Genomic DNA, 18,756 nt, shown 5'->3' with positions numbered 1-18,756 from the left:
CTGATGTCATTCCGGATTCTTCCACGTGGAGCAATAATCGGCTCAGAATCAGAAAACTGTTTATTACTATTGTCAAAGGTTTTACAAACTTTCTGTGCAACATGAAACATGAAACAGACTAAAGTAATAATGTTCAAAATAAAAACAAAAAAAATCTATATATGTATTTTTTGTCTGACGTCACTTCCAGGGCTCCATAACAAACTAAGACAATTGTTTTTCTGTTTTCAAAGACAGTCTTGGTCAATCCAAAACAGTAAACCTCGTACCTGGATTTCTGAGCAGGTTTGTCAACGACTAAAAGACAAATTCAAGTCAAATTCAATTCAAACAACTTTATTCATCCCAAAGGACAATTCAAAACTGAGACAAACAAACACATTCAGTACAAACGTCATGAACTGTAAATCATCAGGACACAAGAGAATAAAGAGGATTTTATTCAACATTTCTCACAGCTTTTTCCATCCTTACGTTTCCAGAATCAACATGAAACATAAAACCTTTGCCTTAATGAAACTGAGCGTCTGAATCCTGAAACACATGTAAAGGTCAGTGGGACAAACTGGATCATCTTTGTTTATCGTCTAAACACTGATCCTGAACCTTTGCTTGTTGACTCTGCCTTAAGTCTGAAAAGCCAAAGCAAATGAATAAACTCATGATCAGAGACAAAACTATGATAAAAACTGGGAAAACTTTGACAACTTAAATAATCATTAACTCTTTTTGACCTTTAGTTTATGATGGATGTTGTATTAGTGGATCATTAACCTGTAGCTTTGCCTGAATCAGAGTCAAAGAGCGTCTACAGGAGCGTCAGACAGAGCAGAGTCTCCGAGTCTCCGAGTCTCCGAGTGTCCGAGTCTCCGAGTCTCCGAGTCTCCGAGTCTCCGAGTCTCACTGTTTCCTGTTGGTTCAGTCTCAGGTAAATAAACTCAGCGTTCACATGATGAGGTTTATCTCTGTGTTAAAGGCTCTGATTCTCCCCCAGGACGAGACTCGGAGGAAATGGCAGAAGGAAAAGCAAAGCCTCCAGAGGGCAGCACTGAGCCACAGCTCTGTGGGACAAAGTGAGTTTGTTTCTTATTTAACCTCCTTCAAAGACAAATGTGACTAAACTCATTACTTTATGTTTCATGTTCAACTATTCCAGTTTGTGAAAGTTCCTTCACTCGTAATAAACAGTGAGTGGATCATTCACAGATCTGTAATAAAACTGTAGATAAGGCGTTGTCACGGTAACCCATTGGAACAACAGCTCTGGCGGCCATTTTGTGATGGTCATAAAACTAACCAGACTCTTCTTATTGTGGTGATTTCTCTGAACGACCTTTGATGATTCGATCTAACGCTCAGGGAAATATTGACATTTCAGATTCAAACATGAATCATCTTCTCTCCACAGAAGCAGATCCACAGCCTCAGTGTCGGCTCTGTCCATGAAGAGTGACAGGTCTAAACTCTTCCCTCTGAACTTCAGACGTGAACCTGCTCCAGACTCACGGTGAGAAACAAACCTGATGTTAAGTTTATCCACAGATAAAGCAGAGCAGTGAGTGGATCATTCACAGATCTGTGATGAACTCATGATAAGGCGTTGTCACGGTAACCCATTGGAACAACAGCTCTGGCGGCCATTTTGTGATGGTCATAAAACTAACCAGACTCTTCTTATTGTCGTGATTTCTCTGAATGACCTTTGATGATTCGATCTAACACTCAGGGAAATATAATATTTAAAGACTAAACAGATGAACGTGAGTGTGACGGGTCAAAGGAACAAAACATCATTAAATATGAATGTGGTAAAAATCAAAGCAGTAAAACTAGAAACAGAACAGGGTAAAACTGAGCTCCATAAAATCCCACATGTGAAAATTCTGTGTGAAAATCTGAGAATTTAGACGTCATTAAGATGAAAACATGGTTCATTTAAAAGTCATTAATATGATGTTCATCAAAGTTATCGTTTGTTTTCTTCTTCTCATGAACCTTATGTTGTTGTTTTTTATTCACTTGTTTAGTTTTAGCTCCTCCACTTTTCCCTCTTCAGTTTCAGGTCGTGCTGTAATATTTGTTATTTCCTGTAGATCTGAGTCTTAAACCTCAGGCCTCAGAGACACTGATGGATGAGCAGATGGATCAGTTTCCTAAATGGACCGAGACAAAGTCCAAAAGCTCAATGTGGAGACGTTTGTCACCACATTAGCACCTGCTGCTAGCTTAGTTAGCTTAGTTAGCTTAGTTAGCTTAGTTAGCTTAGTTAGCTTTGTTAGCTTTGTTAGCTTAGTTAGCTTAGTTACCTTAGTTAACTTGGTTAGCTTAGTTAGCTTAGTTAGCTTAGTTAGCCACAACAATAGCTTAAAACCTTTTAGAAAAATGCTCTTCCATAACCTCTAAACCCCCACCTGAACCAAGCACATTTTCTATAGTTTGGCTTTACCCAAATCTAAAGCTTCTCAAAAAAAGCATTAAATATATGACAACAACACGGCAGTGTCAGTTTTCTTTCATATGACCTGAAGCGTTATAGGATCAATGACGTGTAAGGCTCTAAAAACACATTTTCAAAAAGCTTTTTCAAAACTGATGGTTTGCATATTTTTGACTCGACAATTATGTGTTTGAATAAGTTATGTTTGTTAAATGACATTTAAAAGTAATTACATGTATTTTTTATGTATTTGCAGTTTCTCTGAACCGAGATTTTTCTGAAATGTAAATAGTTTCCAATAATGTGCACAAAGTCAAATCTTTGGCGAGTGAATCTTGGAGCCTTTCTCCTCTGAACATTTATCTGTGATTTGTAACTGATGCTGGAATCAGACATAAAACCAGAGGACGGAGCTCGGCCTCAGCCCAAAACAGTCATCGCTCCAGTATCGACATTTTAAAGCCATATCTGATATATTTTTCTAGTATTGTCTCTGACACTTATACCAGAGCTGGATCAGCATCTCTATAATGTTGAAATGGTCATTTGACATGTTTTTGCAGTTGCACCACCTGACATTAGCAACTCATTTCAAATGAACTGTTCTTTTATGTGGACTCTTACATTAGCTTTAGTTACTTTAAAAACAAACTGAAAAATGTTATAATAATATATTTTCTTCTGATATTTACATTGGTTGAACCACCTGACACTGAAGGTGTGACATTTTACCTTTGAGTCGGAAAAATGCTCATTTTTCTCAATTCTTCAAATACATTTTCAAACTTTTTAAGATTATTTATTTATTTTATTTATTAATTTATTTGATTTGGACATGTGTGAACAATAAACATGTACCAACAACATTTATAGCCAAGGCTAGTTTGCAATGTCCGTCCCTAGAAGGGCTTTTCAAATTCACACAGAAAGAACAAAAAAATTACAAATTGTTGGACAAAAGTTTTTTCGTTTTCTCAAAAGTTTTAAAACTTTTAATATTCACAAATGAGGCTTGTTTGAAAGCTCGATTAAAGTGGTGATTCAGAGGTTTAAAAGCTCCACTCAATGGTCAGTGGTCAGAGATAAGTGCAGGTGAAACATATGAGAGGATCTGTGGACGATACATGGACTAAGTTTATGGACATGATATTAATGTTATTAAATGAACCATGTTGTTATAATGAATCCAAATTCACAGATGATTTAATCACATGTGGGATTTTACCACTTTCTGTTTTTCACACCTTTGATTTTTCTCAAGTCTAGTTTTACTGCTTTGGTCTTTACCACATTCATAGTGTCATTAATGTTAGTTACTCTGAGCCTCATGAGACAGAACTACAGGTCAATCCAAATATACGTCTGAAAAGTGTCCAGTCAGGAGCTCCTCCAGGACCAAATGGGGAAACTCATAAAAGCTGTTTTAAAATTAAGGAAAAGTTTTTACTGATTGTGTTAAGATCCTGTGATTGTCTAAGCAGTGATTTTGAGTGAATATTCATGTTCATATTTGAGTGAAACACTGACAAAGCCTGATGCCCTTCCCTGTGTTACATTAGTATTAGAGTTGAAGTGAATCACAGAGATTCAGTTAAAGATCATAAATCCATCAGTAATGACTCCTCGTTGATCGTTATAAAGAAAAAAAGACATTAATCTGATTGTTCTGTTGGACTTTGGCTCGAGGCCTGAAGGAGCTGTGACCAGACTGAAATCCCACAGAGGGTTTTCCTCAGGGTCACAGAGAGCCCAGGTGGTGCTGAAGCTTCACCTTTGCCCTTTAAGATAAACAAGTATTATTGATCTGATTTTACTTTAATATTTGCCTTTAAACTGAAATCTTATCTTATGTTAAAGTCATCTCTGCTCCTGCATTAACACGCCCCCTGCTGGCCAGAGGCTGACTTCACATTTCAGATTCAAACATGAATCATCTTCTCTCCACAGAAGCAGATCCACAGCCTCAGTGTCGGCTCTGTCCATGAAGAGTGACTGGTCTAAAGGGCAAAATCCAAACTTCAGTCCTGAACCTGCTCCAGACTCACGGTAAGAACTGACCTGAACACAGAGTCTCAGCAGCTAAACTGTGCTTTATATTTGTGATTGTAACTTGTGAGATGTTAAAGACGTGCTCAGTGCTGTGTGTTTGTGTCACAGAGAAACAGAGTCAGAGCAGGACGCCTGGCCTCAGTGTGGAGACACAGGCAACAGTCCTGATCAGGGGGTTCAAGGCCCTGCACCAGGTGAGTCTGCTCAGTCTGAGACTCATCAACTACAGCAGGGAATAAGAGACCTGTTCATCAACATTAACAGGTGTCTCCTCCTCTGTGTCCAGGTGAAGGTCTCCACAAGGTTCTGAAGGAGCATAAGCAGAGCCTGAGCAGCAGATGTGAGAGTGTGACAGAGGGAAGTGAAGAATCAGGAGATAGAACTCTTCTGAACAGCATCTTCACTGAGCTGTACATCACAGAGGGCCTCAGTGAAGAGGCCAGAGCCCAACCTGAGGAGAGGAGTCTGGAGACACAGTCCAAGAAGAAGGAGGTCCAGGAGATCACCATCAGGTGCCAGGACATCTTTAAAGCTCTGCCCCCTGAGCAGCAGCAGGGGGCGCTGCAGCAGGGCTCCATCAGAGCCGTGCTGACTGTGGGCGTGGCTGGAGTGGGGAAGACCTTCTCAGTCCTGAAGTTCTGTCTGGACTGGGCCCAGGGCTCAGAGAACCAGGAGCTGCAGCTGGTGGTGCCACTGTCCTTCAGAGAGATGAACCTGGTCAGAAGGGGGCGCTACAGTCTGATGGAGCTGATCCAAGTGTTCCATCCAGCGCTGGATCCACAGGTCACTCTCATTTAGAGAAAGCTTTACCTTTCACATCATATATTTCAAAGTCTCAAACACTTTTGAAATGACTCCTGGCTCTCAGGGCGTTTGTTAGTTCAGTCTGTGTTCACATTCACTGTAAACCCTGCAGTCCCTCACACTGGAGCTCCAAGTTTCAAGTTTAATGGTTTTGTATAGCCCAATATCACGACAGAAGTCGCCTCACAGCTGCAACAAACATCAAGGCAATAAAACAGAGCGATAAATATGACAATTAAAAGTTCAGGTAAATATAATGTCCAATAGGAGGTGGCGACGAGCGGCGTGGGCGTCCCCCGTCCTTAGACTCTCCAGCACGGCAAGGGAAAACTCAAAAACCCGGCAGGAGAAAAGAGAAACCTTGGGGAGAACCACAGAAGGAGAGATCCACTCCCATGGACGGACAGGCTATAGAGACCCAGGGCCGAAGGATCCCTCAGCAGACGGGCCAAGATCACAGACCGTCCAGTCCTCAGATTCCAGAATGCAGGTTCCTCCATTCGAGCTAGACAGGCACTCCCGAGGGGGGGGGGGGGGGGGGGGGGCAGGAGACACCATGTGAATAGTGATGAACAGACTACAGATAAATTAAATACTGTATCATGATAAGACAAAGTCTGCAGTAAGAAGAAGAGGACAGCGCTCAGTGGACCGTACTTCCCACAGCAGTGTTCCTCCTCAGGCAGCTTTACTTCAGGCTGTGGGTCAGAGCTTTACTTCAGGCTGTGGGTCAGAGCTTTACTTCAGGCTGAGGGTCAGAGCTTTACTTCAGGCTGAGGGTCAGAGCTTTACTTCAGGCTGTGGGTCAGAGCTTTACTTCAGGCTGTGGGTCAGAGCTTTACTTCAGGCTGAGGGTCAGAGCTTTACTTCAGGCTGAGGGTCAGAGCTTTACTTCAGGCTGTGGGTCAGAGCTTTACTTCAGGCTGAGGGTCAGAGCTTTACTTCAGGCTGTGGGTCAGAGCTTTACTTCAGGCTGTGGGTCAGAGCTTTACTTTAGGCTGTGGGTTAGAGCTTTACTTCAGGCTGTGGGTCAGAGCTTTACCTAACTGACCTGATCAGAAGCTAGTTCGAAGAGGTACGTTTTGAGCCTAGTCTGAAATGTAGGGACTGTGTCTGCTTCTTTAACGTGGGCTGGGAGTTTATTCCACAAAACCGGAGCTTGGGGCTAAAGGCTCTACGTCCTACAGTAATTTTGGAGACTCGAGGAATCACTAGTTGCCCTGAGTTTTGAGAGCGGAGAGCTCTGGTTGGCTGATATGGAATGACAGCGTCTTGGAGATAAAGCGGAGCTAAACCCTTTAAAATTTAAAATCCTGCTCCTCACATTTAAATCCATATTCTAAACTCAACAGGAAGCCAATGGAGAGACTTTAGCACAGGTGTAATGTGTTCTCTTCTCTTTGTCCGTGTTAACAATCTTGCAGCTGCGTTTTGAACTAATTGAAGACTTTTCAGGAGCTTTTAGGGCACGCTGCCAGCAGGCTGTTGCAGTTTATTGTTTATTGTTTATTGTTTATTGAAAGGATCCCCATTAGCGCAGTCATGCTGTCGCTATTCTTCCTGGGGTCCCACTAAATCCATTCACAAAAAGTAAAAACAGTATTTAAATCATACAAAAATGTGTATCAGTACATTTGTATATCCTACTAAAATCCTATAAAAGCTGTACATAAAAGTAGCACATATTTGCATTCAGAAAGGAATATCACATGACACGTTCATTCGCCAAATTCAATCCACATTTGTTTGTAAGAGTTTTCTCAGTAACATTTTAAATCTCTTCTTGTCGTCCACTATCGTTAGACTATCTGGAAGTCCATTCCATGCCTGCATAGCTCTGTATGTAAAGGTCCTCGTGATGCTATTCGATCTTACTGTTGGCAAGAGAAATTTTCTGGCCGTTGCATGTCTGGTTTTATATTTGTGTTTCTCGTGGCTGAACAGGAGATTTTCATAAGTAATCTTTGGACATCTTGTCGACATAATACTTTTTACTGAGGATAACAGAGAGTACAAGAGTCTGTTTTTCACTGACAACCATTTTAGTTTACTCAGCATTTCCTTTGTGCTGGTCATGTAGTCACAGCCTAGCAACATCCGTGCTGCTCGGTTCTGTACTACTTGTAAGGTTTTTATTCCTTCAGATGTTGCATTTGACCAGACTGTTGGACAATAGTCCAAGTAGGACAGTACCAGCGCTTGTGTGATTAGTTTAGTAGACTGCTGTGTAAGACAGTGCTTGTATCTTTTTATCATTGAGATCGCACGTGCCATTTTTACCCCTATCATTTCTATATGTTTGGTCCAGTTTAATTTACAGTCCACTAAAACTCCCAGCAGCTTAGTTTCATATACCTGATTTATTTGAACTCCTTCTATCTCAAGTTTTAGTTCTGGATCTGATTTAATGTTATTGTTAGACCCAACTACCATTGCAACTGTTTTTGACGTGTTTAATATCAATTTATTTTCTTGAGTCCATTTTAACACCTGCTTTAATTCTACGCCTAATACTCGTCGCAGTTCTATTATGTCTTTTGCTGATGAATACAGAGTAGAATCGTCAGCATACATTACTATTTTAGTTTTATCAAGAGCCAGTGGGATTTCATTTGTGTAAATATTAAAGAGCAAAGGCCCAAGGCAGCTGCCCTGAGGCACCCCGCACGTTACCATTCTTTCTCCTGAGTAATAGCCATTAAAGAAAACTGACTGAAATCTTTTTTCTAAATAGCTTTTAAACCATAATGTCGCTGTCTTCTCAAAGCCATAACTCTCTAACTTTGTCAAGATCCTCTGATGATTGAGGACATCAAAGGCTGCAGAATAATCTAACATTACAGTTCCAACTATCTTCTTCTCTTCTTTTTCTCCAAGCCAGTCGTCAGTTATTCGAGTCAGAGCTGTTGCAGTGGAGTGCCCGTGTTTATAGGCATGTTGATGATCAGAGAATAGGTTATTTACGTGGAAGTAATCATAAACCTGTTCATATACTACTAGCTCCATTACTTTAGCTAGGGCTGGTAATAAACTTATTGGACGACTATTCTGTCCCGAGAATGGTGATTTTTTATCTTTAGGTAGTGGAATGACTTTTACCCTCTTCCATTCTTGAGGACATTTACTTTTGGTGAGACTTAGGTTAATGACATGACTCACTGCTGGAGCAATAATTTCTGCAGTCATTTTCAACAAGTGACAATCGATTTCATCCATGCCTGGCGGTTTATTCTTTAGATTTTTCAGAATGTTTTTAATTTTGCATGTTTCAGTATTCATAAATTGAAATTTACAACGTTTGTGTTCCATTATATTATTTTTAATTAGTTCATTTGATATTCTAGTATCATTACTGTTGGATATTGTCATCTTCAGACTCTCTACCTTTGTCGTAAAATAATCATTAAAATAGTTTGCAATCTCAATTGGTTTCGTCATAAAGTTTCCATCCACTTCTATAAATGATATTGCACGCCTCTTTTTTCTTCCCGTTAAATCATTTATTATGTTCCATAGTTTCTTATTATCATTTTTAATATTGTCAATTTTAATTCCATAGTGCAGTTTCCTCTTGTTTCTATTCAATTTTGTAGTTTGATTTCTCAGTTTACGGTAGAAAATCCAATCTTCTGCCTTTCCTGAGAGAGATGCTATTGCTTTTGCTTGTTCCCTTTGTTTTATTAGTTGCTTTAGATCTTTATCCAGCCAGGGTGTTTCTTTGTTCTTTACTGTAAACCTTTTGACTGGAGCATGCTTGTTTACTATTGACAGAAAAGTATCATTAAATTTTAGTATGGCCTCGTCAACATTCTCTTGACTTATTACAGCTGCCCAATTAGCGCTTTGGATTTCCTTAATAAAATCTTCTTTTATGAACTTTTTATAAGATCTTTTGTTCAAAATGCTTGGACCACACTTTTCTATTTTGGCTTTCCTTACTGTAAGAATTAGGTTATGGTCACTGCATCCAACTTGAATAGATAGTGCTTTTGTACAAAGTTCAGGAGTATTCGTGAAGATGTGATCAATACATGTTGCGGTAATGGTTCCGTCCTGTTTTTGACATATTCTCGTAGGTTTTTTAATCAATTGTATAAAGCCATTTGCATTTGTGAAGTCGACAAGTTTGCTTTTTTGTGGGCATTTATTTGCAAGCCAATCTATATTCAAGTCACCCATAAAATAGGTTTCTGAGGCTAGATTGCTGATTTTTTCCAACATTTCTCCAATTAAACTCATATAATTACTGTCCGAACTAGGTGGGCGGTAGCAGCATCCCACTATCATTGGACTTACATGAGGTAGATGTATTTGCAACCAAATAGTTTCTACATTACAGTCCCATAGATCCTTTCTGACTTTTGCTGGTATGTTTTCCTGTATGTAAAAAGCTACTCCTCCACCGTAACGGTTTCTGTCCCTTCTGAATATGTTGTACCCTTGTATTGCAATTTCTTCATCATCAAATGTGTCGTCTAGATGTGTTTCTGAAATCCCTAAGACGTGCAAATTGTACATGTATAATAGTTCTTTTACATCCACTAGTTTATTTCTTAAACTGTTAATGTTAACATGTGCTATTTTTAATCCCGTTTTTGGTATGTGTACATCCTTCATAATAAAATTGACATGCTCTCAACTGTGGTTAAAATTCTACAATGAGGGATGCCCTCAAGGCTTTTTTGGCGTACTACTGTTTGGTCTTGTATGTACAATTAGTTTGTCGTGCCTTAAAAATGCTATGTTTCCTTTAGCTCTTTCTTCTCTCATTTTCGGTAGTAGTTCTTTTCTTCTTCTTATGGTTTCTTCTGTATAATCTTCGTTAATAAAAACATTGGTTCCCTTTAGATTTTTGGCTCTCTGGAGGGCCGTTTGCCTGTCATTCTGCTTAAGGAATTTGACAAAGATTGACCTTGGCCTGTGACTACCCTCCGTCCTCCTTCCCTTTCTATATATATTGTCAATTGCAATGTCCTTAGGGAGCTGTAATTTGTCAGTCAGTAGGGTCCTGATTTTCCTCTCCGTTTCCTCTGGGCTCTCCCCGTCGCTCTCAATCACCCCATCAACTACTAGATTGTTCTTCTTGAGCTGTGCCTCGAAATGTTCTATTTTCTCAGTTATTGGAAGGAAACTGCTGCATACTTTCATAACATCCTGCTGCATACTCTCCTGGTGGATAGTCTGTTGTTTCAAGTCATCCACCTCTTTCTGCGTGAAAGTAAGGCTTGCTTTAACTTCTTGCAAATCTTTTATCATGGCATCCATTCTTGTATTTGTAGAGTCAATAATAACTTTTACAAATCCTTCAAAGTTATCTTTTTGTTGCTGTAATAGAGCTGTGAACATATCCTTTTGCTGCTGTAGAAGGTCATTCACTTGTGTCAGAGACACCTGCTCCTCTTCCAGCCTCATCTCAGATCTCGGTTTTGGCATCCTTACGTGATGTTTGAATTGACCACCTCTTTGATGCGCTGATGTTGCTCACACGCTCCCCAGCTTTCTGTGTGAGGGTGCGCTGATCCACTGCTCCGCACTCGACTACACAGCCTTGATCAGCTGTCGTGAGGTACTGCAGCTTTTTTGGGGTCCAAGTAAGGCCCAGGTGAAGCTGAGAGGAGACAAAACAGAGGCGGCAGGCGACGAAATACACGAGAAATGATCTTTAATACAGCCCCAGGGTATGAGGATGGAGCAGCGAGCCTTCGAGAGACTTACTCGCCAGGGCTCCTTAACGGAGCCCGCCGAGATGATAACGCGTTAGAACGGCCGGTTCCCCGGCCGGCACCCCGTATCAGGATGAACCAACACTGTATTGGAGACTCACCATCAAGGGCCCCAGCAGGGCCCTATGAGAAGATGTAGCACAGGTAAGTCACCGGTCGGTCCTCCTCTGCGGAGTTGTTGTTAGCTCCGGGCTAGGGACCCGGTCTTGGCTGTTGTTTTCCAAACGTAGTTCATATGTGCCCGTTAACTCACTCGTCTCCTGCAGAGTTTCACATTCCGCCTGGACCAAGATGACTATTTTGCGGTGTGCATGGGCTAGGCTGTCCAAAGTCCTGCAGAAACGCGTTCACGTGCAGAGCGCGTGTAGACGGGCGTGAGTAATCCAGCCTTGAAGAGACAAATTCGTGAATACGTTTTTCTGCATCGCTCTTAGTTAGGATATTTCGTATTTTAGTAATGTTGCGCAGGTGAAAGAACGCTATTTTACAAGCCTGGTTTATATGTGTTTTAAAAGAGAGGTCTTGGTCAAACAGAACTCCGAGGTTTTTTACTGTTGTGCTCGTTGATATGCTAATATTATCCAGGGAGATGATCTGTTGAGATAAAGACTCTCTCAGTTTTTGAGGGCCTAATATAATAACCTCGGTTTTGTCCGGGTTAAGAAGGAGGTAATTTGCTGTCATCCATGTCTTAATGGCTTTTACGCAGGAGCTAAGTGTTTCTAATTTATCTGTCTGACCTGGTTTTATTGATAAATACAGCTGTGTGTCGTCCGCATAACAGTGAACATTGATATTGTGATTTCGGATTATGGTACCTAATGGAAGAATGTATAGTATAAATAGAATTGGCCCGAGCACTGAACCTTGTGGCACCCCATAGCACACTTTGGAACACAGTGAAGACTGTTGGTTTACATTAACGAATTGTTGCCTGTCAGATAAATAAGATTTAAACCAGGAGAGGGCTGTTCCCCTGATGCCTACGTCACATTCTAACCTCTGCAGGAGAATATTGTGGTCGATTGTGTCAAAGGCTGCGCTAAGGTCTAACAAAACTAGGATTGAAGCTAGTCCGGCGTCAGCTGCTAATAACAGGTCGTTGGTAACTTTGACTAAGGCGGTCTCTGTGCTATGATAACTTCTGTACCCTGACTGAAATTATTCAAATAAGTTATTGTTCTGTAGGTGACGGAAAAGCTGCCTAGCCACTACTTTTTCAAGGACTTTTGAGATGAAAGGGAGATTAGATATGGGCCTATAGTTAAAATGTCAGGATCAAGACTAGGTTTTTACAAAAGTGGTTTGATAACGGCGTATTTAAAGGACTTTGGCACATAACCGTTTTCTAAAGACGAGTTTATTATTTTCAATATGGTATCTGAGATTTCAGGAGTAATTTCTTTAAGGAGTTTAATTGGAATTGGATCTAGAAGACAAGTTGAAGGTTTTGAGGACATAATGATTGATGATACCTCAGCCTCATCTACAGTTATAAACCTGTCTAAGACTTCAGATGGAGTCAGTGACTCAACTAGGTTTAGATCAGGATAAGATGAGGGAAGCTTATCGTTTATTTTATCTCTAATGGTTTTGATTTTATCATTAAAGAATTTAAGGAAGTCATCGCAGCTAAGGGTATTAGGGATTGAAGGTTCTACTGTGCTGTGACTGTTTGTTAGTCGGGCCACAGTACTGAAGAGAAACCTAGGGTTGTTTTTATTTGCTTCAATTAATGAAGAGTAGTAGTTTGTTTTTGCTTTCCTCATGGCTTGCTTATATGCGAGTAGGCATTTGTTCCAATATCTAAGAGATTGTTCAGTGCGCGAATTGCGCCATAACCGCTCTAATTTGCGAGTCTTCCGCTTAAGCGCTCGTGTTTCCGCGTTGTACCTGCAGGGGGCGACACACCTCGGCCGAATAACTTTCTGTTTCAGTGGAGCCGCAACATCAAGGGCTGTTTTTAACGTGAGCATAACGCTGTCCACAAACTCATCACTGTCGTTTAAATCAGTAAGCGAGCTATTCTCTGTAATGTTAAAGACTGGTTGGATAATTTCTTTAAATTTTAAAACAGATTTTTCAGATAGTGTCCGTTTTAATTTAATTTTATCCTGTGGATTAGTGTAATCTTCAATTAAGAAATTGAATGTAATTAGGAAATGGTCAGAAAGCGCAGGGTTTTGAGGGAGAACGTTTAGGTTGCTAATTTCAATCCCATATGTTAAAACCAAATCAAGGGTGTGTTTATGACAGTGGGTAGGTTTATTCACATTTTGTGTGAAGCCAACCCCGTCCAGCAGGCACTAAATGCCCTGCTCAGACTGTCACTCTTATTATCGACGTGGATGTTAAAATCACCCACTATTATAACTTTATTCCAGTCCAGCACTATGCTGGCTAAAAACTCAGAAAATTCTGCTAAGAAGTCTGAGTCGGGGCCCGGAGGCCGATAAATAATTGCAAGTAGTAAAGCTTTTTGATTTTTAAATTTGGGACAGGTGAGAGACAGCGATAGACTTTCAAATGAATTAAACTTTAGGTCGTTTTTGGGATTTAGAACAAGATTAGAGTGTGATATCGCTGCGACCCCACCACCTCGGCCAGTGGTTCTAGCTTGAAAATTGACATAACTAGGAGGAGTAGATTCATTAAGCCTAACATAGTCGTCCTGCTGAAGCCATGTTTCAGTCAGGGCGAGAAGGTTAATGTTGTTATCGCAAATTAAGTCATTAACTAAAAGGGACTTTGAAGAGATTGATCTAATATTCAACAACCCTAACGTTATGTGCTGAGCACTTTGTTTATCATTTTGTTTAATGCTTAGTTTACTTTTGGGTATTTGTATTAGGTTATTTGGTCGTACACCAGCGTTTGTTATGTTAGCTTTTAATGTTTTAGTGCTTGGTGTACGGGGGACAGACACAGTCTTTATTTGCTCTGGTATTTGTATTAAGTTATTTGGACGCACACCAGTGTTTGTTTTGTTAGCTTTTGATATTTTAGTCTTTGGTTTACGGAGGACAGACACAGTCTTTATTTGTTCTGAAGAATCTACACACTTGATTTGTGACAATCCGGGAGCAGGGTTGGTGGTTACAGAGGAGCGTTCTACACTACTGCTCTGCGCCCGGAGCTCATATCTGGACCGTCAATTTAGGCCGCGACTGAGGCTATCGGCCACATTCTTAGATAAAAGGGATGCACCATCCAAATTTGGATGTATGCCATCCCTGCGCATGAGCTTGGGCTTTCCCCAAAAGGCGCTCCAATTGTTGACATATCCAACATCATTTTGCTCACACCATCTAGACAACCAGCAGTTGAATGATAAATGTCTGCTATACATTTCATCATTGACCAAATTGGGCAGAGGACCAGAGTATATTACGGTATCTGACATCGACTTAGCCAATTCACACACTGCACCTACTTGCAATTTGAGAATCTCTGACTGTCTCCGCCGAATATCGTTACCACCCGCGTGGATCACGATCTGACGGAACCGCCTCCCTCCCTGCTTTAAGCGCCTAAGGTTACCTTCGATGTCACCAACTCTGGCCCCCGGATAACACCTAACCAAAGCTGCTGGGATCTTCAAGTCCCTAACTATGGAGCTTCCAATCACCAGAGTATCAGGTTCAGCCGGTGTGGCGCTGAGGGGAGAAAACCTGTTCTGGACGTGAAGAGTTTGGTGCGCTACGGGTGTGCGCTTAGTACTTCCCCCACCCCGAACAGTCACAAATCCGTCCTGGTCTTGTCCCGGCTGCACGGGACCCGCTGCGGGGCTAGCCTCAGCCTGGCTAACCTCTCTGGCACTGTCGGAGCGGACTGCGGCTACGGTCCCTGTCGCTATCTGACTGTAGCTAACGCTAGCCTTCACCAAAACTCCGGCCAGCCGCTCCTCTAACTCGGACACCCTGGCCTCCAAAGCTACCACTACACTACACCTAACGCAACTACTCCTATCGTCTTTGAAAGAGGCAGGGTTCTGACTCGACATACGGCAAACTGAGCAGAACAGCACTAAAGAGGCAGAAGTAGACGGGGCAGCCATGGCTAGGCTAGCGGGCAAAGCTAGCCAGCGAGCTATCACGTTACGGAAAAGAGAGAGAAGGGATTTAATCCACGCAGAAGTGTTGGTTCATGCGGAGAATTGGGTCCGCGGAGATAATGGGTCAAATTAGATCTATCACAAGCTAGAGTGGACTCTAAAGCTACGTTTAATACGTGGATTAACAATAGTAACAGAGAGAGTTAAACTTGCTCACAACGAGTGTCAACACAGAATGCACTCACCGGATGTGACGTCTCCAAGGCTGGAGCTCAAGTCATGGATGTTAAATGTTGTGTTTCTCTGCCCCACAGACGCTCACAGCCCACACTCTGTCCGTCTGTAAACTCCTGTTCATCTTTGACGGCCTCGACGAGAGCAGACTGTCTCTGGACTTCAGCTGTGAGCTCATCTCTGAGGTCACACAGAGGTCAGAGGTGGGCGTACTGTTGGTGAACCTCATCAGAGGCGCTCTGCTTCCTCACGCCCTTATATGGATCACCTCCCGCCCAGCGGCGGCCCATCAGATCCCAGCGCGGTGCGTGCACAGGGTCACGGAGGTCAGGGGGTTCATCACTGACCCACAGAAGGAGCAGTACTTCAGGAAGAGGTTCTCAGATGAAGAGCAGCTTCAAACAGTCCTGTCCCACCTCAGAACCTCCCGCAGCCTCCACAACATGAGCCAGATCCCAGTCTTCTGCTGGATCACCTCCACAGTCCTGGACCACGTGTTGAGAAGCCATCAGAGCGGACCACTACCCCAGACCCTCACAGACATGTACGCACACTTCCTGTTGGTGCAGACGCACAGGAAGAGGAAGTACGGAGCAGGAGCTCAGGACAAAGCAGAGAAAAGTCTTAGAACAACTCATGATGGTGCAGTTAGGTTTGATGACAGAGTGAAGAAGAGTTTGTGGAAGGCATTTGTTCAGAAGTTTAGGTACAAGAAGGTCAGGTCTGAGACCTGGGGGCTGACAGAGGCCGACACAGAGCTGCTCTTGAAGCTGGGGAGACTGGCCTTTAAGCATCTGCAGACAGGAAACCTCATGTTCTACCAAGAAGACCTGGAGCAGGTGGGTCTGGACCTGAGCGAGGCCTCGGTCTACTCCGGACTCTGCACTGAGATCTTCAAACGAGAGAGTGTCTTCAACCAGTCAGTCTACTGCTTCATCCACCTGAGCGTGCAGGAGTTTCTGGCAGCCGTTTACCTTCACCACTGCTTTAAGAACAACCAGGAGGTGGTCAGGAAGTTTCTCCGCTTTAGTGACAGAAGTGAAGAGGATGAAGAGGGAGATGAGGATGAAGAGGGAGATGAGGATGAAGAGGGAGATGAGGGGGAAGAGGGAGATGAGGATGAAGAGGGAGATGAGGATGAAGAGGGAGATGAGGATGAAGAGGGAAATGAGGATGAAGAGGGAGATGAGGATGAAGAGGGAGATGAGGATGAAGAGGGAGATGAGGATGAAGAGGGAGATGAGGATGAAGAGGGAGATGAGGATGAAGAGGGAGATGAGGATGAAGAGGGAGATGAGGGGGAAGAGTTCTCTCATGGCAGTGAAAGAACCGTCTCAGAGTTAAGTCCAAATGAGTTCCTCAGTAAAGCTCTTGAGAAGTCCCTGCAGAGTCCAAACGGCCACCTGGACCTGTTTGTGCGGTTCCTTCATGGCCTCAGTCTGGAGTCCAACCACAGACTTTTAGGAGCTCTGCTGAGTCCAATCCACCAATCAGAAATCACAGAAGTCATTAAAAACCTTAAAGAGATGAGCTCAGAGGAAGTGTCTCCTGACAGAAGCATCAACATCTTCCACTGTCTGATGGAGCTGAAGGACCAGTCTGTGCAGCAGCAGATCCAGGACTTCCTGAAGTCTGGAGGTGGATCTAAGGAGAAACTGTCTGAGTTCCAGTGCTCGGCTCTGGCCTACATGCTGCAGATGTCAGAGCAGGTCCTGGAGCAGCTGGACCTAAACAAATACAACACGTCTCCTTGGGGTAAACAGAGACTGGTCCCAGCGGTGAGGAACTGCAGGAAGGCTGTGTGAGTCCTCAGTCACAGACAGAAGCTTCACAGACCTGTTAGAATCACTCACATGTCGCTCTAACATCTGTTACAGGTTTGGTTTCTGTGAACTCTCAGATCTTCACTGTGAAGTGGTGGCGTCAGCGCTGAGCTCCAGCCCCTCCCATCTCAGAGAGTTGGATCTGAGTTATAATAACCTGAGAGGCTCCTCAGTGTCTGTGCTGTGTGCAGGTCTGAAGAGTCCTCACTGTCAGCTCTCCTCTCTCAGGTCAGTGCAGGTCTGAAGAGTCCTCACTGTCAGCTCTCCTCTCTCAGGTCAGTGCAGGTCTGAAGAGTCCTCACTGTCAGCTCTCCTCTCTCAGGTCAGTGCAGGTCTGAGGACATCAGTGTCAGGTCTGTGACGGCTCTCGCTCGTCCATCCTCCACTCTCCTCATCCTTTAATCACTGAGTGATGGGACGTAACCGTTCTCTGAGAGTGAAGTAAAGTGTAGGAGATCATGTCTGAAAAACCACAGCATTTACCCCCGACCTCTGAGTCCTGCTCCAAACCAGAGTCTCAGATGTTCAGCTGTAGCTACAGAAACTCCTCTGACTTTACTCTGGACTTAATCACTTCATTTATTCTTTATTCAGATTGTTCGGCTGTGGTTTGTCAGAGATCAGCTGTTTCTCTCTGGCCTCAGCTCTGAAGTCCAACCCCTCACACCTCACTGAGCTGGACGTGGGTCATAACACAGACGTGTCTGACTCAGGAGTGTCTCATCTGTGTGGTTTTCTGCAAAGGTCAGACTGTCGCCTGCAGATTCTCAGGTCAGTTCACTGTCTCTGTGTCAGGGCTCAAGTTTCAGACAAGTATGAACTAGAGTTTTGGTTAGCTTTGTTCTTACATTTGCAATAATGTTATTTTTCAGTTAAATCAACTCTAAAGTTTACAAGAATAGTCATACCTCAAATGATGCGTTCTCCGTCATTTTGTTCTCGCAGCTCCTGTTCAACAGTTCTTGCAGGTTGTTCTTGACACCTCAGCAGAGCAAAACATTTTCGGCAGCTGTATTTCACTGTGTTTACAATGCTTTCAGTCGGCTTCAATAGTGCTGCCACAGCTGGACCCAACAACTCATGAAAAAGTATCAAACATGGTTGAAGACGCTGTGACCGTGCGACCGTTTTCAGTTGTGTGTTTGTAGAGAGCGGCTCGTAGCACTCTGTAACTGAGACGCACAGAGAGGCTGAAAGATCGCGTCACTCCTCTATGTACTGCAGGGGTGTCCAAAGTGCGGCCCGGGGGCCAAATGCGGCCCCCAGACCAATTTTTAGTGGCCCTCTGCCTTCTTGCTGAATCGGGACACATCATCAGAGATAGTCCTTTTTATTTGAAATGTAATAATTCTACACAATTCTAACCAAACAACTCACCTTTTACTGTGAGACAGAGTCGGCATGAAGGTTTTGAGCATAAATAAAGGTGTGGGGCGCAATTTAAACCTCTGCTAGTCAAAGGTTTTGCGGCACTAACCAACGATCTATGGCCCTTCACCCTGTGTACGCTTCAGTATGCGGCCCCACAGGAAAAAAAGTTTGGACACCCCTGATGTACTGCATTAAAAATTTGTGCCAAAATTGTATAGTGTAAGCCCGGCTTTATACTTTTAGTTTGGTATTATGTTTATA

At 42.8% G+C, this 18,756-nt stretch overlaps 2 protein-coding genes across 2 annotated transcripts in view; both read left to right on the top strand.

The window, feature by feature from the left end:
- Positions 1 to 18,756, top strand: part of LOC306981091 (NACHT, LRR and PYD domains-containing protein 3-like) — a gene marked incomplete at both ends in the record, with an annotated part of 491,281 nt that overhangs the window by 430,786 nt on the left and 41,739 nt on the right. The gene's annotated exons all lie outside the window — the stretch shown is intronic.
- LOC306980676 (protein NLRC3-like) lies at positions 2,542 to 18,103 on the top strand (the record flags this gene model as incomplete). The annotated part of the gene is made up of 6 exons (XM_079580105.1): positions 2,542 to 2,548; positions 4,773 to 5,269; positions 15,382 to 16,017; positions 16,255 to 17,102; positions 17,179 to 17,352; positions 18,070 to 18,103. 6 exons carry the CDS (start codon positions 2,542 to 2,544, stop codon positions 18,101 to 18,103), a joined length of 2,196 nt encoding a protein of 731 aa, XP_079436231.1.

The sequence above is a fragment of the Gobius niger genome (assembly GCF_951799975.1).
Source record: "Gobius niger genome assembly, chromosome: 21".
In the NCBI taxonomy this organism is placed as follows: domain Eukaryota; kingdom Metazoa; phylum Chordata; class Actinopteri; order Gobiiformes; family Gobiidae; genus Gobius; species Gobius niger.
This window is presented reverse-complemented; position numbering and strand designations above follow the sequence as displayed.